This window comes from Labrus bergylta, chromosome 11, assembly GCF_963930695.1.
Source record: "Labrus bergylta chromosome 11, fLabBer1.1, whole genome shotgun sequence".
Lineage (NCBI taxonomy): Eukaryota > Metazoa > Chordata > Actinopteri > Labriformes > Labridae > Labrus > Labrus bergylta.
The window spans coordinates 19,841,181-19,864,109 of NC_089205.1; the positions used below are offsets into that span (position 1 = coordinate 19,841,181).

The following is a 22,929-nucleotide window of genomic DNA, read 5'->3' on the forward strand; positions in this document are numbered from 1 at the left end:
TAGAATCTATGCCATAGCAAACTACGCCAATGTGAGCACTGCCTACGTGTGCAGTGGTTTGCTGCATTCTGCAATACTCCACCTAACATATGCTGGTTGGCAGTTGCCATTTCTATGCTAGTTACTGTGTATCGCCTGTTTCCAGTTCCGCCACATTCTCTGCTTGTTTGTGTTTGGGATGGGTACGAGTACTCGCGGTTGACCCCATTATTCGCGTAGCATTTCGTTACTCGCGCACCTGTGCCCCAAAAATAGTCTTTAAAAAAATGACTCTTACCAAAATAAATATAAGCTAAAGTGGGATCAGTATATACATTTTTTTTTATTGACATACATTTTTGAAGTAAAACATTTATTAATTTTATTTACATCGGCTCTTTGTAAATGTCTCATTGAGTGGCTTTGTTCATGTTCATCATACTTCATATCAGATGTTCACATGACTAATCCTTTGTACTTACACACATTTGAGTAAAGCAGCTGTGTTGTGCTTTTGATGATGACACGAACCTTGGATAAAACCTCATATTACCAGATTTATCCATCACAATAGAAAAGTCAAATTCAGTTTACGAGTGAATTTCTGGAGAAAAAAAAAAAAACCCAAAACTCGCCAACTTTCTTGGCTTTTGTTTACCTTGACCTTGTGCTGGTTCTTCTCAGGCCCAGGTGGAAAGTCGTCTCAGTAAACCAACAGTGATGTGTAATGAAGAGAAGATCCCGAAGGATATTAGAACTCAAGGATACTGTTTTATTTACATGGCTGCATGTTTCTCTTCCCACATCCTGGATGGTGCTACCAACACAGCAGGTTGTGTGGCCATCAGCGCATTCATGATTTGTCTTGGGAAATGAAACACAGATTCAGGCTCATGTGCTTGTGCTTATGCTTGTGTGTGTGTGTGAGTGTATAATACTGTCCCTATAGTGAGTATCAACGACTCAGACAAAAGTGAGAACAGCTATTTATTTTGTCATCCTTTTGTCAAGACAGAGAGCCTGTTAACAAGGACTCTGCTCAGTGGGAGCCCTTAAGTGTTCTTAAATACAGTGTGTTATTCTATGAGAGGTCTGACCTATTTTTTTTTAAAAGATAATCATCCATGTTGTCTAGGAAAGGAAAGATGATGAATATCCTACAACTTGAAACATGTTGTAATTTCTTATCTTTCCAAAGGGCTAATATACTGTTCTAGTTTGGAGTTTAAAATCCTAAAGACTTAGGGCACCAGACAGCTAAGTGGTTATGTTGCACGCCCCGTGTACTGATATTTTAGTCCTCATCACTGCGGCCATGGGTTCGAATCCGACTTTGGCTCTTTGCCAAAATGTCATCCCTCAATCTCTACTCCTATCATTTCCTGTCTCTCTTTAATTATCCTTTCTGATAAAGGCAAAAAGGCCCAACCCTCTCCCCCCCCCCAAAAAAAACCCCAAACATATTTACCTTTATGTCTGTGATGAGCATGCATTTTTTGGTATGTAACTTATGTGTTGTTTAATTCAGTTAAACATATTTTGATTTGTTAATTTGATCATTATCTATGTGGTTTTGATGCAGAACTTATTTTTCTTAAGCAATTGGAAATGTGCTGTCACAACCCTAAGCAGAAAATACTACTTGGAGTTTGATGGTTTAGTGTAAAAATAAAGCCACGTTTCATGATGCAACTGACTTGTGTCCAGTGTCGAAGCAGTTGTAGAAGCTTGTAGAGAACAAATGTGCTCATATGGTGTGTGTCTGTTGTCTTCATTCCTGACATCTTAAAACTGTGATACTAGAGCAATCTCGTCATGTTGAGGAACTCAAAGAGGTGTAAAATTCATGTACTCGCTATCCTCTAAGCAGTCTAGGAGAGAACTCATTGAATCTTCAAACCCCCTTAGGTGCAAGCGGTGGATTGGCCAAGTATTATATAACAGATCAGTGCAGCAATCTCTGCAATCATAATCTGGGTGAATAGATGTTTTAACATGTTTAGAGTACATGTATTTATATAAAAGATGGATTATTTACTGAAAAGATTCTTTTAAGATGCATCGTGGCAAGTGTTAATTTCAGTCTACATATGTTGATTTTGTTATGAGGTCTCATCGTTTAAAAAATGACAGGTTTCAGGTTTCAACCAAAGGCCATCATTTGTTTTCCATTATATCCATGTGGTCAGAAGTTCATCATTTTTTAATCAATCTGTTGAGAGATATAGAGTGTTGTAAACAGAGTGGGACTTCCCTCTCTCTGTGCAAGCATCAATGCAGCCTGTAATATCTTACATCCAAGGTTGTTACCAGTAAAGTCTGATGATGAAATATTAACATAAAAAAAACAATGTTAACAAAATATTTAATTAAAAGATAAAGTATTGGATATATTTATGTTTACTTATGCCTGGAAAAATGCTGCTACATCCACACTCATGCAACAACCAACAATACACTCATGCATTCATGTACACACATATATTAGCACACACAGACACGCACAGGCATGCACACACTCCACTAATGAGGCTAGAAATCTCGCCGTCTCTTTGCTGTCATCCACGTCTGTATTGCTGCCACCAGCTGCCACAAAAAAAAGTCAAAGGTTTGAAGTTTTTCTTTTATCCTTCTCAGTGCAGGACAGTTTCAGGCAGTGAAGCAATCAAACACAAAGTTACTTCTCTCCATCATTCTGTCCCTCTGTTCTTGGCTTCAGCCCTCTCCACTTCTTTACTTTTCCTTCTTCTATTTCAAGCGCCTTTAATTAAACATTTGCCGATAATTAAGTATAAGATTAAGTTTTCTTCTTTTCTTACTGTATAAACTGTAGTTTAGTGCATTTCTAGAAAAGCTGCAGAGCTATCATCTGCCTTTGCACACTGTGAAACTTTAAAACACCTGTAGCATGTAAGTTTATTGGTGTACTAAGGTAAGGTAAAGTAAGGTAAGGTAACTTTATTGATACCTGTAGGTTGATTTGGTTTGCAGTGAGTTACTCAGCCTACTTTTACACACAAATGACAGTACAAAACACGATAAAGTGACAGCAATGCTCAATACTAAAGAGAAAGGCCCTCAGTAAAAACAAGTTAAAATAACCTATAGTAAGAATAGGATGAATAAAAACAAGATAAAAATAAGACTATACCATCAATCAAGTATATAAAACAGCCATGATGCACCAACTTGCACGCAGACATTCATTTATGCCTGTGTAAAGGTTCAAATCACCCACCTTGGTCGCTCCCCTGCCATGCAGACGGTTTGAAATGAATAGTTTCCACCTTTTTAAAATTTGCATTATTATTTTTCCTTAATGAACCACACCACCACTGGGTGGGAATCACAAGATAACTCATGATACAATGCAGTATCAGTTTCACCCTCATCATGATTCAACAACTTATTTCCCCCCACTGTCTGAAATATTCCTGCCGTCAAAACTTTCGGCTGGAAAGTTTGTGAATTATCCAAAGTAGAAAGAAAAATGATAATAGAGAACAAAGTTTCTTCAAATATAGTTTTTAATGCAAACTAATTTGTTTTTACCTCTGTTGTACTGGAAAAAACTACAGAAACAAAGATCTCTAAATCTCTTAATCTCTAAAAGAGGTTAAACTTTGTTTTGGGCTGCCAGCATGATATGGAGATTTCATTTAGAACACACTACAGTTTGAGCCCAGTGAATATTTTAACACAGAGACACACATTAGCTCTGTCTCTCTCTCTTTGGGATGTCTCTCCTTCTTCCTTCTCTCTGTTTCGTCTCCGCAGCAGGTCAGTGTGTTACAGAAAAGCCGCCTTGTGTGTTCCCACAGTAGCATCTCTGTTGTAGTTTGGACTCTGACCCACATCGACTGCTGGCTCCACTGCTAATTGACCGACACTGTGACACTTTGCCTCACTCCTTCCTGAAAGAGGACACATCTAGCCAGACACCTGTTCCCTTTGTGTCTTAATAAAGTGCTTTACTGACCCCGGTGTTTGTCTTTGTGGGATTTTTGTTCTGTAGTGGAGCGATGCATGAGTGTGATGCAGTCGGGGACACAGATGGTGAAGCTGAAGGCGGGATCCAAAGGGTTGGTGAGACTCTTCTACCTGGATGAGCATCGCTCCTGCATCCGCTGGAAGCCTTCACGCAAGAGTGAGAAGGCGAAGAGTGAGTATGCATGGACACACACACACATACACTTACAGCTGCATGCAAGCACTCTTCTTTATCACTGCCACTCCTGCAGCCTCTGGTATGCTACTCCTTTGCTTTTAAACAAAATAACCCTAAGAGGGGTTTTTATAATCATTTTAAATCATTATAAACTGCAGCATCTATGATGAGTGGGCCCTCCACTGATTTCAGATATAATTAAGATGGTTGAACATGCAGTCCACATTGACTTGTTAATTAACATTTTACCAAAAATAGAAACAGTTTTATCATTAACCTATACTTTTGCTGTCTATAAAAGAAAAGGCTCCATTGCCTGGTCTTTGAAAAAGCCCGCAGCTTTGTACACCTGAATTTCTGACTACCAGCATATAAAGAAATAAAGATGGTATAAATATACAATGATGTGTGCAAGTGCAGAGCAATCACAACTACTAGAAACAGCGGCAAAAAAGAAACAAAATTAAGAAAAAGCTGGAATTATAATATACAAATGTTCCTTTTTATTTTTGTATTGGGTCTCATGTTAAAAAGCACTTTGTAGATAGCCTTTTGGTCTATTTGCTTATTTTAACTGGAAAGACTCTTGAATTTCTAAAATTGTAGGCAGCCTCATTGCTCTGTCTCTGAGGGGATTATAAGCAAAATATTTCAGGGCCCACTCAACCATCAGTGTCACTTTTTTTTTTTTTTTTTTTTTCTGTTCTGGCTTAATATATCAACCTACTGCGGCATACATCTGTGCCTCAGTAGGTTGGTGGTCCTGCTCCTGCATATGTAAATATGGCAGCTTGTGTGTTTGTGTTTGTATGTGTGTATGTGTGTGTGCATTAGATAAGCCTTTTTGATCCGCTCCATTGAAATGATTAAGAGAAACACAGCAGCTGCCCAATTCTTTCTTACAATGTGTGTGTGTGCATGTGCATGTGATCGGTGCTTGTGTGGTGTGTGTTATCTGTCTGAACAGCAGGATCCAAATAAGACCCCCGTAATGTTTTCTCTCTGTTGAAGCAGAATTCCAGAGATGAGATTATGTAAAGGGATGTGAGAACTGAGTGTTATTTAGAAAAATATGTTTGGAATGGATTATGGTCAAGTAATCTTTGTTATGAAGGTAATTCATTGAATAAAACAATAATTTAATGAATTGTTTAAACACTTCATATAATAAAGGGTGTTCTAGGGAAAACATCCATTTATAATGGGCACTAGTCTTATTATTATATCATTTGAGTATATTTGTAAAAATATAGGCGGACCATTCAGTTTACTATGCACTGTTTCTCCCTACTAACAAAGAAAACTAACTTGGTGTTGGTTATTTTTCAAAAGCTGTGTGCTTGTTTGGTATTTTGGCTTGTATTATTGGTTTTGATTGCTTGTTATTCCAGTTTTAATGTTAAGTGCCTTGTCGATAAGTCGGCTCGAGCACAATAGTGAATAGAAAAATCAATATGCACATTGGTGATGTATTAAAGGGGAGAACAGATTTGTTTTAATGTTTGTCAGCAAATTGTGGGAAAATACCAATACCAACTTTTTAAAAGTGAGATTCTCAATACTTTCCATCTTCTTTACCCTCACTATAGCACTCAGCCCCAAACCATTGGTCCTGGCTGAAGACTTGATCACCTTCACTTCTGGCAAAAAATAGATAAACCTTAAAAAAAAAACAAAAAAAAAAAAACAAGCTAAACTTGAGACTTTAAAAAAAAAAGTGTGACCACGCTGGGTGACGTCACAATAGCTGAGTCCACTTCTTACATATAAGCCTGTGTTTCTATGAGTATTCATTATATGAAAAACTGTACATAAAAGTGTAACAGTTTAGCATCTTTGGTAAAATTAGTCATTTCACCCCAAAAAACCTAAACTGTTCTTTTCCTCTCCCTTACCTCCCCTCGTCAGTCACCATTGATTCGCTGTACAAAGTGACAGAGGGCGGCCAATCAGACATCTTCCACCGGCATGCCGACGGCAGCTTTGACCCGGCCTGCTGTTTCACCATTTACCATGGAAACCACATGGAGTCCCTCGACCTGGTGACAACAAATGCTGAAGAAGCCAGAACCTGGATCACTGGCCTGCGCTATCTGATGGCCGGGATCAGTGATGAGGACTCGCTGGCCAAACGGCAGCGAACACACGACCAATATCCTTTCAAGGGGAAAGACAAAGCCTCACATTAATCGTCGCTGACGGGTGAAACGCATGCCTCATCCTGATCAAACAAAATTTCATAGAAAGAAGACCATTTTGTGTTTCTGTATAATTTTCTATAACTTAGGAGTGCTTCGTTAAATATGAGTTGGATGTTTTTTTTCCTCTAAAAAACCTTACAGCCAATCAAAAGCGCTTTCCAAACAATATGCGGTAGTACTGAAGGTCTACACCATCCACCATCAGACCAGTGCTTTTAGAGATTCTAAAGGGTTTATGTCAACTCATAGGCTAAAATCAAAGCACTTATCTTAATTTAATACTTTATGGAGGTGGAATACTGGAGAGAAAGCAGTGGAATAAACAATCTCATTCTCCTTAACGTGTGTGCGACGTGGCTGAAGCAGACATTTGAGGAGGCTGACAAGAATGGAGATGGTCTCCTGAACATTGAAGAGATCTACCAACTTCTCCACAAACTGAATGTCAATCTACCGCGCAGGAAGGTCAAGCAGATGTTTCAGGTGAGAACACATTCATGTTATACATTTCCATGTACAACAGATTGCTCTCATTGGTTTGATTTCCCTTTAACCAAACACTTCATTTGCATAAATATTAAACATCAATGATGTCATATTAATGTTGCATTTTTTATTTCTATGTGCATTGATTAGTGTGCGAGGAATATTTCATGCTATTACGTGAGAGAGACACTTTTAGGAAAAGATGAAGTCGTGTAAGGAGAGGACTGCGTCAATATTTAAAACAGAAGTCTTTTTGAGTAATGCCAAAACTTTTTAAATGTGTGTTATAATGTACAGTAACAAAATACTTTTTAAAACGCTGATATCATTATCCCACATATTTGCTTTCTTCTATTATGTTTTCACTACAAACATCCAAAATAATGAGTTAAATTTCGGTAAGGAAGTCTGATAGCCAATCCTAAATGGACAAGGTCATGTAAGAAAAGCAGAGCAAACCACAGCTGCAAAACCTCTGCAACAAGGCTGCAAAAACAATCTTGGAAAGGGTAAATACTCACCTCAGAGTATGTGGACAGTGCAGAAAGGGCTTATGGGTAGCAGGTGTGGAAAGAAATTTGTCTGGTTGGGTAATATGGGTTGGTGGGCAGGGGAGGAAATGGCTCAGAAACTGTAGACAAAGGCAGTATCAATGAGAGTTCCAAAAGTATTTAAAACTTTAGTGTGATTGTGGTTTATGCTGGGTAAAGTCGAGTTAAAAAATGTATAATTGAAGCTGAAGTTTGAACTAGAATGCATTTTCCTAAATTGATTTGTATTTGAAGGGTTGGGAGAAAGAGGCGTCTAGCATCACATTTTGCGTTGTTAAATCCTTACAATAATACTAAAAACAATTGTTCCAATATTCCAAAGTGGACCAGTTTTCCTCGTGATTGAAAGGTTTTATGAAAACATATGTAACCTATGAAATACAAATTCACTCCTGAAAGAAGGAGAGGAAGAGATATTATACAATTCTTTGTTTGGTTTTCATGAACAAAATGTATTTGTTCAATGTAACACAGGAGACGTTCGACAATTACAAGTCATAGAGAAAACGTAATATAATATAGCTTTGATGAAATACTACTTTTGCCTTTTAGAACATGCTCCTTGGGTTGCCGATTTACCTCAGTTGGTAGAGCAGGCGATGCATATACAGAGGCATCAGGTTTGTCCCACACTCTCCTCCAATCATGTTTTCTCAGACACAGAAATCTATTCCTTAAACTCCTTCTAAGTATGTTCCTTCTATTTCAGAAACTATCCAAACAAAGTAGTTGATTTCAAAGTGTGTCTTTCCCAAATGGGATGACCTGAACTTTTGCAACATAATCTACTCTTTAGGTTCAGATAAGAAGGAAACTTCAGTAATTCATCTTTTTCCATTGAAGCATTGGCAGACAGCAGTGTGGGAGCCTGAACAGCTTGTCCTGAATATCTTTGTTTTATGTCCATGCGTTTCTGATCAAGTCCATCACAGTGATTTACTCGGCTGGTTGTGTGTACATTCTGTCTTTGAGCACGTTCCTGTTGAACACAGCGGGCTCATTACGGGACTGTGATGGAAGCATTAGCTGGTATTATTAGATTCAGTGTGGAGTGGAATGGGCCCCCGTGAGATTCAGGTAATATGAGATGAGGGATCCCAGCGAACAGACAGAGGGGGGGGAGAAAACACATTGAGCCTCGCTGCGTGTATCCTCAGGCAACTTGAAGTCAGATAAGAGGTTAGGACAGGAAAAAATCAGGTAGTGTTTTTCTGTGTTAGGACAGTGTGTGTGCTTGCTGGTGTGATTTCTTTTTTTGTATCAGTGTGAAAGTAACACGACAGGAGATGGAGATAAAAAGAAAAGACAGTTTGCAGAAACACGTGCACAGCTGTTTCTCCTGTGAACACATTCATGACTCATTATACATCTTCTGATTGTAGGCTGTTTGCAGTGACTGATAGATAGGAAGGGCTGATACTGTCACATCACACACACATTGTCACATCACAGTAATCATTAGTTTGGGGCAGTACATTGTAACCAGATTATCAGAGCGAATTGCCATCAAGCATCAGTTCATTCTTCCGGCTTAAAATTGTTTTCCTGAGATTTTGGTGGCAATACAAAAGTCTGAACTGGACACTTTGTTTGATATGTTTTCTTTTTTTATATCATCTTTTGAGTGAGGAGGTGTAAATGATCTCCAGGTAAGGGAGAATTCAGCAAAGTGTCAACTAGTCACCTTAAACTCCAGCTTAAACAGTAACAGCACCCATGCCATCAGCCAATCCTTTGCTTACACATTGTGCTCCTGAACAAAGCATGTTGCATGTCGGGTTATTTTTTTTTATTCATGTGCGTTATTTAAAGTTCTTTGTTGGAATTGCTGGTTATAATTTACCGTATATTTATATCTGGTAGTCTTTTCAAAATACATTATTTCTATTTATTTGTATTTTTATAAAGTTACTGTTGTCATTGATAGTGTTATTTTTTACTGTGTCAGATCATTCATCAAGCACACTTATACACAAATATTTGTTCATCGAAAATATTCGTCGAGGAATCTTTATAATTATTAAAAGTCCACTTATAGTCAGTATTCATATCATGTATTCTACATATGAAAAATAGTTTCAAGACCAATTTTAGGGGCGCCGGTAGCCTGGCAGTTAGTGCGCACACACATCAACATAGGCTCTCCCCAGTTTCTGACTCTATCCTCTTTCAATCTCTAAATAATAAAGGCATACAAACCCCAAAAAGTACACCTTAGAGAAGTCCTTATAAGTAATTTAAGCTACTTCAGCACTTTCTGTTTTCTGTGTCAGATAACATACCAGTACATGACACTGCAAACCGAGTTTGTATAGAATTCACTAATGCTGTCTTACCCTCCAAATATACTAGTGTAAGATGTATCCATGGTTGACATGTGACTCCCTTGCCCTCACAGGAGGCAGATACAGACGACCAGCAGGGCACGCTGACATATGAGGAGTTCTCCGTCTTCTACAGGATGATGTCGATGAGACGAGACCTGTTTCTGTTGATGATGGCGTACAGCGACAGGAAGGACCATCTCACAGCCGAGGAGCTGGCCAACTTGCTGCGCAACGAGCAGAAGGTCAGATGTCACACTGGTCTCAGGGTAGATTTCATAAAAATGTTTTTTCTCTTAACATTCGTAGCTGGAACTTTTTATGAGGAGCTGTCAAAAATACTTAGTTTGAAATCGACCGTTTCAATTTGAGATGCAGCCTCTGTACAGAGATTGATTTTATTCTCTTTAGTCTAACATCATGCAACTCTGTCTGCCTCCTCCGTTTCTCCAGAGGAATCTGCTCCACTAAGACAATCTATCACTCCTGAAATTGGTTTTCCTTCTGGGAGCCCCTTTCTTGTTCTTTACAGTTTTTTCTTTGCTACTATTTTTCTTGCAGCATCTTTCTTTGTGTTTCTGACACTCTTTTCTCTCCCACACAACAATGCTGTCATTTCTTTTTTTTTTTTTTTACCATGCTGTGTTTACTGTCTCAAGCCTGCCATGCTAATCATTTATACTGTTCTGGGACATGCCTGTTCGACATGGTTGACTATTAATTAAATAGCAACACAAATGTGTTACAGTAATGGGAAATTATTGTGACTTAATTAGCATTCATGATGGGAATAATGCACTCTGCTAATGTACTCTGCTCATCTTTTTCTTTACAGATGTCCAATGCGACTCCAGAATATGTCGTAGAGATCATCGACAAGTTTGAGATGTCTGATGAATATAAACAGAGAGGTGTCATGGGGATAGAAGGTAATTTTCTCCTATTTCTTTTCTCTTTTCAGCTTAACTAATTAATTTTTAAGTAGGTTAATTTTTGACTTTGCCTCTAAAATCTAGATGAATAGAATTTATGTCATAATGATTTTTTTGGGAGGCTTATGGTTGTGGGACATAAGCTTGTGCACATAACACATGCTTTATTTTCATCCTGTTTAGCACTGAATGATAATTGCTGTGTGGAATTGGATGATCTGTTAGGCTGTTTATCAAAAGTAGGGTTGTTTTTGTAAAGAAGTTCAACCGTTTTAGCCTGGGTTTTTGGAACACTTGCAAAACACAAAAAAAAAAGATACAAACAAACGTCAATTTTGACAATCTGTTCATTATCTTTTTGGGTTTTGTCGGGCTGTGCAAGTATAAAAGAAAAGGAGGAGTCTTCCACCAATTTCCCAAATCTCACAATTTAGGGAAGATCCAGGAATATCTGTTATTTAAAGGGCAAGTTATAACGATTCTATCTGCATTCTTTTCAGATTTAATACAGAATTTTCGGATTTAATTGGCATTTATATCAACTCTGTTTTACTGTGAAAGCCCGTCCTGAATGTCTGACTGAAAAGACAGAATAATGACGTTGAACATTTCAGACCGATTGCATTGAGAAATGTTTATGATGGAGTGTTTTATTAGATTATACCAAATGTTATGAAGAGTAACTGTGAGATTAACCAATCGAAAGCATTTAGGATGGAGGGGAATAGCCATAGGGAAAAACACTGGAAAGTCAGAATGAGGGTTGGAAAAAGAGCAAAATGAGTATGGGGAGAGGAGAGGAGAGGGAGAGGAGGAGGGGTGAGACTAATCTTGTTGTTGGAAGCATGAAGGTCTGACTGATCACACCAGTATGTCTGATGTCTAACCCTGCACGCATTAAATGTGGGCGTTGAAACATACATTCAACCGGATGAGAATGTAAAAATAGTCACATAAAGAAATGGTTTTATAGTGTGATGCACAGTTTCCTTCAGTATTTGGTATTTTATGCATGTGTGACTTTATAAGGTATCCAGTCTAATTCTTACAAAGATTCATTTCACACAGCATACTGTAGAAATCTGGATTCAGGTGGTATAGCACCAAGATGAGATTGCATGTCCAATATCATTACCTACTTCCCATGACAAGAAATCTTTCCAATATTTACATCACATTTTTCCATTTTGCCTTCACAGTCTCCCTTTCAAAATTCACTGCCTGCTTCCTATTCCTCTTTGGCTTATCTCCCGCTCTCCGTATTCCTGTCTCATTTTCGCCCCCTCCTCTGGATGAAAGGATGCTTTTCGTCCCCCTCAGTCCCCCTTCATGCTGTCGCACCGAAATAAAGTTGGCTGTGTGAAGTGTATCCACCAGTAGGGTGGTTTCAAACCTCTTGACTCTGGCTTGAGTATTCCTGTCTGTCCTCCTTTGCCTTTTTCTTCCTGGAGATCAACCCACTCAAAAAGAGAGATTTTGTGGATGTCACTGTTAGAAGCTGTTATAAGGGGCACAATATGATCTAGTTGCTGCAAATGGAAACCTTTTGTTTTTTTGTTCCAAAGCAACATTGGTTGCTTTAAATCTGGAGCAGGCATGAAATACTTATTGTACTAGTTTGTGTTTCACAATTTATTTTGCATTGAATTGTCCAATTTAATATCATTCTATGTGCTAATGAACTTGCACTGTTTGTACTAAAGCACAACTGCGGGTTAAGCCACCTGCTAACATGCTCACTATAGAAATGCTAACATGCTGATATCAAGCAAGGTAGATTACTGATTTCACCATCTTACTTTAGTTGTTAGCTTGCTTTTAAAAGCTATTTTGCATTGAGCCCAATGTTCAGCTGAGGCTAATGGGCTAATGTTATTAGTTTTGAAAGAAGCCTACTTGCCATAAAAAAGAAGGCCTTTTAAAAAAAAAAAAAAATCTTCAATGTCAGAATCTGCAATAGTATGAGAATCATCAAAGTCAGCAGGATTTACTTAAAGAACTATACATGTACAGGATGTTGTGAATTTACAAGGATGAGACACATTTGACTCGCTGTAGGTGCTCAAAAACAAACTGGTCAGCAGATACCCAGTGTGATTAAAATCCATCCTCTCTGCACCATTAATGTATATACAGCTTAATAGAATTTCTGTATTTGTATTGCAAGACCTTCCATTAAATACTCAGATATCCTACTCATAAGCAGATAGGGCTTAATCAAAGTTGATGGGATTCAAGGCAATCCAACCAAAAGGTCAACCTTCTGTGCTGTTTTCACATAAACCATTAAAGGGTTCTACCATTCAATCATGTTCACATACTCCTGTAACGCCTTCAGGGTTTTATTTTTTAAATTTTCTTTTAATGTGCAGGTTTTACAAGTTTCATGCGCAGTCCAACATGTGACATCTTCAACCCCCTGCACCATGAGGTGAATCAGGATATGGATCAGCCTCTGTCGAACTACTTCATCGCCTCCTCTCACAACACGTATCTGACGGGAGACCAGCTCCTCTCCCACTCGAAGACTGACATGTACGCCTGGGTGCTGCAGTCTGGATGCCGCTGTGTCGAAGGTAAGGGTGCATCTACTTTCATCTACTTTGTATCCACAAAAAGACTGACATTGCAGAGCAGGAAACACACAGGTGTAAATAATCAAATCAATTACAAGTGAGTAGCATTCAGCTGCTTTAGTTCGAGTATCCTGCAGTTGGTGCATGCTGTGTACTGTCACACCGTCAAGGCTCACTGGGGACTGTGACAATTAAACTGAGCCCTCATTATTATAATTAGAAACACCTTTGCTTTTCATATTAAGATAAGCAATAATGTGTGCTGTGAGAAGCCTGTTTTAACTGGACAAGCTTTATTTGATAATTTCTTCACATTTCAAGGAATCTCTCTTTCGTCATACAGTATATGTATATATGGGGCGGCTGTGGCTCAGTGGTAGAGTCAATCATCTCTCAACCGGTCGGGGGTTCAATCCCCCGCTGCTGCAGCCATGTCTGATGTGTCCTTGGTCAAGACACTTAACCCCAAGTTGCTCCCGCTGCTTTGTCTGCGGTGTATAAATGTGCATGAATGGGATTGGCTGATAATAAAGGGCTCCTTAACATAGCAGTGTGTGTGTGTGTGTGTGTGTGTGTGTGTGACCTGCAGTTTAAAAGCTAGAGAGCTAGAAAAGCGCGATACAAGCTCAAGTCCATTTATACAAGCTCAAGTCCATATATTCAATGATATCGCTTTGATATTAAACCACAACTTCATGGATGTCGACTGCTTGAATAAAATAAATCCTTTTCTTTTTGTATAATATCCCAAACTAATTCTGCTTGTTTGAGAATGAAATTAAAACAGCACCACAGCAGCAGCAACACTAACAGATACAACAATGAAGCATAATCTTTCTAACACATGGCTTTTATTAACACTTTATTGTGTCCCAGAATACTTTAATACCAGTAGGACATTTTTAAGACAATTTTGAATAATAATAAGTCAAAATCATGCATTTTGTTTATATTGTGCTTTTCAAAATACTCAGACACTTAGCAGAGTCACAGTAAAAGATGACAAAGTCAATTTAAAAGGCAAAGCACATTAAAACAATGGTAAAAACAGCGACATTAGCACTTAAAAGCAGCTCTGTAAAGATGGGTTTACAACAAGCTTTATAACAAGTTTTAACAAGCCTTTAATGTATGATTGTGTTCTATTTTCTGTTTTCTGTAGTTTATCTTTATTGTTGTTATCTTTATGATTTGTGTGATTTTTTTTTCTATTGTACAGTGTCTTTGAGTTTTTGAAAAGCGCTTATAAATAAAATCTATTATTATTATTATAAGTGGGAAATAGCTCATCATACATAAGAGTAAATTAAAACTCTGCTATATTTTTAAAGATTAGAGGCTAACAGTGAGAAATGTCTGTCAGAGCAGGAACAGCGTGCAGTGTTTTATTCATGCCATATCTCCTCTGTGTTTCCCTGCAGTGGACTGCTGGGACGGTCCTGAAGGGGAGCCGATGGTCCAACACGGCTACACTCTGACCTCCAAGATCCCTTTCAAGTTTGTCATCGAGACCATCAATAAATATGCCTTCATAAATAACCAGTGAGTCGATGCTCTCCATAGCGCACGCGTGTGTGTGTGTGTGTGTGTGTGTGTGTTTGGGGGGTGGGGGATTTCATGCGATTGTTTGTGACATTTTATGGAAACAAGACACTTCCATTATCCCAAAGGAATTGTGTGGTGAGAAAATGGCCCAGAATGCCAAACAGAAATGACATTTTATTTATTTCTCTTTCGGTTTACTCACACATAAAAATGTGACTGAAACAGGATTGTAATACCGATTGTTTATTGTCCTCTTATGTGTAGATGTCTTTTTGGACCACTTTGATGAAGTGTTAGCTCCCTTTTAAACATCTTTTCTCATAAAATTAAGCCTGAAACTCAAGCTGCTATCATGAAATGCCTATAAATGAATTTGATGGAAGGTTTCCTCCACAAGGTTTGACAAGGAAGTTGCAACATTTAGACAGCCAGGTTTGTGTTTATCACGGAGCATAGAGATTGCTGGCAGTAATTAGCACCTATTACTGGGCCATCTGTTTAGCAGCGTTTCCTCTGGCTCCCTGAGGAGCAACTGTTTGTCTCTGCTGGGTCCAGCAATACCAAAACAAAGTGCGGAAAGATGCAGCTTCCTGCTGGTACGGTTACTTGCTTTGACATCGATTGCAGCTCCTCACGATTACGGTCTGTTTTATAAAACCATTTCTTTACTTAGAGGTAGAAGACTGTATTGGAGGAGAAGATTCAACATATGTAAGTAATTAGAAGCGTGACTACATAAGGCATTGGCTTGTTAGCAATTTCACTAAATGATTAAGGTGGTCCATCTCTTATGTAACTTATTTTCCATTCACCAACTGCTAGTTAATTCTTTCAATACAGAGCACGTAATCTCTGACTGCTGTTGTATCTGAATAACATTTCTTTCATGCAAAGAGTTATGTGATCAGAATGACACAATTTATTTCTGCCCATAACAAGGTACGGCTAGAATCTGCAGTGCTAATCTTATTTTAGCATGAGCCCCGTAGTCCCAAATATATATATATATTTTTTGATATCCTTTATTAATCCCTGAGGGAAATTCGGGTTTACACTGTTATATATAGGGACATGCTTCTCACACACATAGGCCCGAATCACATGCATGCACAAACAGGACCTGTGGACATGCAATGGTGGAGAGATGTCAGAGTGGGGCTGCCACAAGCTGCTACGTAAGCAGAGAGCACACCAGAGCAGTTGGGGTTCGGTGCCTTGCTCAAGGGCACCTCGACAGGTATCAGGGGAGGGTAGAGTATTTTTTTTTTACCAGAATCTAGCTTGTGACATCACAAACTGAGCAAATTTAAAAAGGAGCACTTTTCTCGGTGTTGTAAGACTTGTGCAGACCACAAACAAAGGACTGGATGGATTTATTTCACATTTTGTGGGTCAGTTGCCACTCAGGTTACCCAAATATGTGTTCAAAAACACTGTAAAAGTGGATTTTTCACAATAGTTCTCCTTTATAAAAGGTTTTGTTTTTCAATAGTTTTTCTCAATAATTAAGTCAACCAAGAGTTTAAGTCATTTGAATTTCTCTGTGAGTTAAATAAAAAAACATATTTCTTAAATTAATACACCAATGACAATGTGCACATTTACTGAAGAGTAATGGCTAGAAGCTCCTCTCTATAAACTAATGAAGGAATACTGTTATATTTCAAATGAACTCATACCACAGTTATAATTAATTAACCCCCCTAACAGCTGACAGTGAGTACAGATGAATACATTTAACATCCAGTGTTCTCTCTGTCTCTCTCTCTCTCTCTCTCTCTCTCTCTCTCTCTCTCTCTCTCTCTTCATTCACTCTGCTGTTTCACCTTTTCCATTTACTTGATATTTTATCATCAGTGCCACCTGTTAATATGATTTATGGGCCCTGGTTTGTATTGCAAGGAAATCTCTGCTTTCTCACACATAAACACACAGAGAACACACACACACAAATTGACTCATTAAAGACACACATTTCACAGCTCATTGAGCTGCCACACAGTTTCACCTGAGAGAGGCTCCTGCTCGTCACAGTCTGTGTGTCGAAATAAAACGGCTCTGGATGTTTCTCTGTCTCTTGTCTCTTTTTGTCTTTGGCAGAAGAGCCACTTGTGTGAGTGTGTGTTTGCGAGTCTTTTTTTTTGTACATGTGTGTATTTCTGGGGATCAGAGGTGGAGCTGAGAGCGTGGCTGCTTCCCTTGAGGGAGAGCTGTCAGTCAGACAAACCTGACCTTTGAGCTGTGCTGCTGTGTGGCCACAAGTTATTTCACCTTTTCTAAATGAAAACATACACAAACAATCACGTCACACACCTATCCAACAAAGTGTGTTTTTTATCCTTTACCTTTTTACCGTTCTTGTGGGTGTTTGGTTAAAAATGGAGATGATTTACTGCTCCAGGACACATTTTCTAAATATTGACAGATTTTGAAGAAAAATATCAAATGCTGAGAATGTTTTTTCCCTGTTTTCTGTCTCCAGGTACCCAGTAATCCTGTCCATAGAGAACCACTGCAGCATCCAGCAGCAGAAGAAGATTGCTCAGTACCTGAGAGAAATCTTCGGAGACAAACTGAATGTGGGAGACGTACTGAGCAGAGAATCCAAAACCTTACCCAGTCCTCACAGCCTGCAGGGCAAGATTCTCATCAAAGTAAGGAAATCTTTTAACACGGTTCATATATATATAAAAAAAAATATTGGAATATCCCCAGTGCATTAGGGCGGTTTTAAATACAAGCATCTGCATCATATGTTCGGATTCAGATTCTCTTCATTGTCCCACAAGTGGAAATTTATTTTGCAGCAGGGACACACAGAAGACAACAAAAACAAGATCAACATCAACAGTAAAATCAGATTCAAATAAAAACTATGTATCATTCACTTTTAATATCTCAGTCTGAAACATGTTCCATCACCATTATCATGGTCCTTCTGATTCTAATTCGAATCTTTAAACAGAGAGGCTCACTGTGACACTCTTCTGTGGATGATTGATAATAAATAATTCAACTTTTCATTCACTTGAAATGGAGTGTCTCCTGACGGTGCGCATGTTCTGTCCTCAGAACTCCCTGGGCCAACATTCAGACCGATGAGTTGCTCCAAAGTTACTGGATGCGAGACTGGAGCTCTCCTCCTGCTAATGTTTTAATATTCCACTTGATGTCAGTATTTAACAGCCCTAAACTACATTATTAATAGTTGAAGCTTGATATTTTATAACTTTTCCTATTTTTAGGAGAATCCCTTGAATTGGTAACATATTTTAGAAATGATCTTAAGAAAGTTGAAGCTGGTTGGAGTCTTTGAGACGCCATCTGTTCCCATATGCTCTCTGTTTGGTTTAAGGAAAACAACTCCTTAAACCCCAAATATCCTATTATCATATTATATTCTGTTTTTTTAGTTTTTAATAAGCTCTTCTTCTGTCTGTACTGTAACTCTAACAGTGCTTATTGTGACTCAGACCAATGCTCCATTTATGGCAAATTGGCAAGTTAAACACAACCTCAAGGCAAAAGGGTGACATTTTTAATCCTATTTCGACCAAACAAAAAGGTCAACCTATAAATTGAGCTTTTCTGACCTTAATTAAGAGTTTACCAAAATGTAGCCACAGAGGTGACCAATAACACAAAGGCCCCCTTTACAGTTAATTACCTTTTAAAATGTACAACTTGTCTGGCCTCTACTCATCTCTTTACAGTTCTTACTGTAGGAAAATGTGTCCAGAGACACGTACTTTTGAAACATGACTGATATGATCATCCTAGAAAGAATGGAAACTTAACATCTTCTCTTTGATTATGAAATATCGGCCCTGACTGTGACAGCCTCAGTCCCCAAAGATCTTTACCCAACAGCCCGGGCGGGGCCATTCTCACAGACACAGAGAGAGCATCTGGACGAGCAAAAGCTTTCAGCATTTATTGGATTCTTTTTATAGGAACCAGATAAAATGGACTTTATCTGTTTTGTGAAGAAAGCCTCTTTTGTTCCCTGCAAAAAACGAGCTGTGGCTTTGTCCATCTCCAGCCACAGGTCTGAAAAGTGACCAAGCATTATTGATTTTCTGTAAAGCCCTTTAGTCCTATCTAACTATTTTCCTCCATCTCTCCCCGACCTCCTCTCCTGCCCTTATTGGAGAACCTTTCACCTCTCTCAATCCCCCCCCCCCCCCCCCACCCCCCACCCCATGGAAAGTGAGAGCAATGAGTCATAAGACAATAAAGAAAAAGGAATTTTGTGGCAGTTACAGATACGAGGCAGAGAGAGAAAAGGCTCCTTGTGGCAGTGGCTAAAACAAGGGCGGTGATATCAGCCAGTGATGAGAGTCTTTGGAAGAAGATGCTCGGAAGAATCTTGACTCCCACTCGCACCTTCGGAATGGCTCACTAATGGGCTTCCACTCTGCAGAAAGAGCTGCTCAGGGAGCTTCTCAGAGCAGCTGATTGTACTATTTATGTGTGTGTACTTGTGCGTGCAGGAATGTGTGTTTTGTTCCCTGTTATGTGACATTAATGGCTTTCCCTCTGGCTATAAATACCAGTTGGAGAAACATAACAGATTTTGAAAGAGAGTACTCTTAACGTGTGCATTTTTGTGTGTGTGTGTGTGTGTTTGTTCGTGAATGCCAGAGTAAAAACAGATTCTTAGAGGTGCAACCTGTGTGGGCGTTCAAATAAATGAGCGAGGATTTGTGCTAAAGTAAAGACATATGCATGGGTCAAAGTTCTGATTGTCACTCCCCTCCCGTCTCTCTGTCTGTCCTCTCACTTTCCAGGGGAAGCGTCTGCCTGCATATCTTTCTGCGGACGCTGAGGAGGGAGAGGTGTCTGATGATGACAGCGCCGATGAAATTGAGGACGACTTCAAGCTGAAGAGCAGTAATGTAAGACAGAGCAGAGTGCTGTAGCTATAAACATGATGTGTAAGATCAATCATCCAATCAATCAATCTGACAAACTATTCATGAAACCTTCTGTGAAAAATGAATCAAGAGCAGATTTTCAAAACGCAGAAAGACACAACAAATAACTTGTAGAACACAATTAAAATATGGATTAATATCAACATTTAAGGCAAGGCAAGGCAAGGCAAGTAATACAGATTTTTAGAGCTAGAACAGTCTTTAAAGGATCATGCCATTAAAACCAGAAGAGAACCTGGCCGACAACGGTGATGATGATTGATTTTAGGACTCATCCAATCAATCAAAACAATTTCTTGCTAGAATGAAAATATTTCATAAACAATCAGCTGAAAAAAAAACAAGGTCGCAAGAATATTATATAAGACAAAAATGTATTCATGTTGGCGAATCAAACCTCCTCCTCCACATACAGGCACCACAAACAGAAGTTGTATAATGGGATCTTAATGACGTTGTGCTCAAAGTAATGACTGCACTAATTGGGGGGTAATGTTGCTGCTTGTAAAGTTTTACTGATCATCATTGCAGTAATGTTTAGGAGCACTCAATGCTTAATGGTGCAGATATAAATCTTTAGTCAATGCTTGTTTATGCAGATCACTGCTGAACTGTCTCCTGTTCATATTTCAAATCGATTTTAATCCTGTTTATTTATGTCGTGATAGACTAGTGCCAGGGTCCTTCTCCCCACATTTAAAGCCGGGAAAACACTGCGTTATTTTCCAGATGGTTCCGTTGTGTAACCGAATATGGCATCATTCTCCTACATTTAGCCGGAGGCACGGAGACGCAGATGCCAATTTGGATGATCATTGCTGTTTTAAAACGGGTGGTGGCAGGTTTCCACTGATGAGAGGTTTTGTTTTGAGCTCATTAAAGCAGTGTGCTTTCACAGCAGTCATCACTAACAATGCTGTTATAGTGTGATATAACCCTTACTATACAAGATGTGGAAAATGTATATATTTTCCCCTTTGTAGCAAAAGATACAGTTTTACAAGTTGTAATGCTACATCAAATTTAAAAGTATACCTCAGCATTGTACTGATAAACGACTGGAAGATTTAAGGAAAAGAAAAAGTAGTGAATGGAATGAATTACCTTTGGACAATGTGATCACATTAAATGTTTATCTTACCACCTACTGCTTGATTATTTTCGTCAGCTAAAACACCCAGAGAGAAAAGCAATTTGTAGTCTTGTACATATTGAGTATACATATAACATTTTTTCCGATAGCAATGGGGACTCTTTTTTTACCTCTCATTGCTTGCAAGGGGGCTGACAAAACTGCAGCCACACTTATTTTCCCCTACCTGTAAATGGCACATATTTAAATGTTGCCTTGGTTGCTGTTCTTGCTATTGTGCCAAAATGTGACAGTGGTTGGACTACAGGTCAAGGTCTGAAAACCTGCGATTAATACAATATAAACTGATGACAAGAATATATTACACCCGAGATAAAATCCACAAGTTTTATCCTAACTCCTCTGATCAGTGTGTGAAGTGTGGATCTCCTGACACCCTTATGCACTCATTTTGGTCTTCTACTAAAGTAAACAAAGTGTGGAGTGAGATTCAAGAATGGATGTCTGTTATATGTCAAACAAAAATAACAATTTTGGCTGAAGTGTGTATTTTCCAGAATGCCAAAAAAAATACATTATCCTTTGGGCTGGCAGATTCTGTTCTCTGCCCTCATTTATAAATAGCTGATTTTAAAACACTGGAAGAACAAAGAGGCCCCTTCTCTTCATACTTGGAAAGAATTGATGAGATATTATTTGACTATAGAAAAGGCTTTATCTGAAGATGACAACAAGGTTAAACAATTCAATGTCGTATGGAAGTGTATCAAAGAAGCATTATAAAATCTATGAAACAATCTGTGACATGGCTGGCAGGAGAGGTGGGGAAGGCGGTAGAGAACACAAAACAAGGACGTGTGTGTGTGTGTGTGTGTGTGTGTGTGTGTGTGTGAGGGTGGGGGTGGGATGCGAGGGACGGGATTTGTGTGACATGTATGAATGGGACATTAATGTACATGTTTCTATATTTTTTTAATTATATATATTTTTTGTTTTATTTTATGTTTTCTCTGTTGTGTCTTGGGATATAAAGGTAAATATCTCATGTGATCCTGATTTCACTCTTGAAAAGTGTAACTAAGTTAAATGTTATGGTATTATTTTGGTTGATAAAAACTTGTAAGTATGACTGATAGAAAGCATGAAGGTAATACAAATAATTATATATATAAAAAAAAAATCTGCCTTTCAACTTTACTTTGAATTCTCTCTTCATATTATCCTTCCCTTTCTTAATGACTCCTCCTTTGGCAGGGCAACGGTAATCCCCAGGTGGAGTCTCACATCAGGAAGAAACTGGACTCACTGTTAAAGGAGTCTCGGATCGGAGATAAGGAAGACACGGACAGCTTCAGCATCCGAGCGCTTCTCCGAGCTACGCACCAGGGCCTTCAGAAGAACCTGCGACAGGTAGGGTATTTAAGGAATGTGTAGAGCGGCATACAGAGCTGAGTAATGGAGAGCAAAGACATAACAGGCGGGAAGAAAACTAGGCCATGGTATTAGTCACGGAGAGAAATGGAGGACATAAAGGAGTAGACTTTACTGCACCACCCCGCAGGTCAAACACACCCACACAGATGCACAGTCAACCAGCACCTCCTCAGGCAACTCTGAAGGGACTGCAATGTTCCCAGCAAGGTGTTGTTTCATGGAGAGCATGTCAAAACAGACGGAAAGTGATGAGAAACTAAAAGTCTGCAGTGTTACTTAATATTTAATTTCCCTGCATGCCTCTTGCGCTATTAATAGAAACTTCTGTTTCCTGACAGCCATTTTAATGGAGTGGGTGTTTTTCAGCAGGGTTCCCCGGTCTCTTTATTGTGCTCCAGCTTTGTTCTGCTTCACCTCATTCTATTTCAAAAGCTTTTTTGATTCACTCTGAGTTTTTTTTACTTTAATTCTCTTTTTTTTCAATTTCTTCATTTTTTTTTGTTTCCAACATCCTCTCTCATCTTGAGTGTGATGTGCTTTTTTGGCTCATGTCTAGTTGCAGCCTCTCCGGCTACTGAGCCTGAGGGTCTGGGTGTCTTCCTGGGTACTAATGTGGTTGTTATTTAGATCACATTACGCAAATAATGCATGTACTCGAGCACACAAAAACAGGTGTATAAAGATTCTCTAAATGTGTTGTCCT

The 22,929-nt window shown here is 38.8% G+C and overlaps 1 protein-coding gene across 1 annotated transcript in view; it reads left to right on the forward strand.

The window, feature by feature from the left end:
- Positions 1–22,929, forward strand: part of plch1 (phospholipase C, eta 1) — a 50,310-nt gene that overhangs the window by 13,303 nt on the left and 14,078 nt on the right. The window contains exons 2-11 of the mRNA XM_020654316.3: positions 3,995–4,141; positions 6,056–6,299; positions 6,702–6,831; positions 9,784–9,954; positions 10,545–10,638; positions 13,014–13,217; positions 14,639–14,759; positions 17,245–17,416; positions 19,553–19,660; positions 22,047–22,202. Of these exons, the coding sequence (XP_020509972.2) occupies positions 3,995–4,141; positions 6,056–6,299; positions 6,702–6,831; positions 9,784–9,954; positions 10,545–10,638; positions 13,014–13,217; positions 14,639–14,759; positions 17,245–17,416; positions 19,553–19,660; positions 22,047–22,202 (1,547 nt within the window). The remainder of the gene's footprint in view (positions 1–3,994; positions 4,142–6,055; positions 6,300–6,701; positions 6,832–9,783; positions 9,955–10,544; positions 10,639–13,013; positions 13,218–14,638; positions 14,760–17,244; positions 17,417–19,552; positions 19,661–22,046; positions 22,203–22,929) is intronic.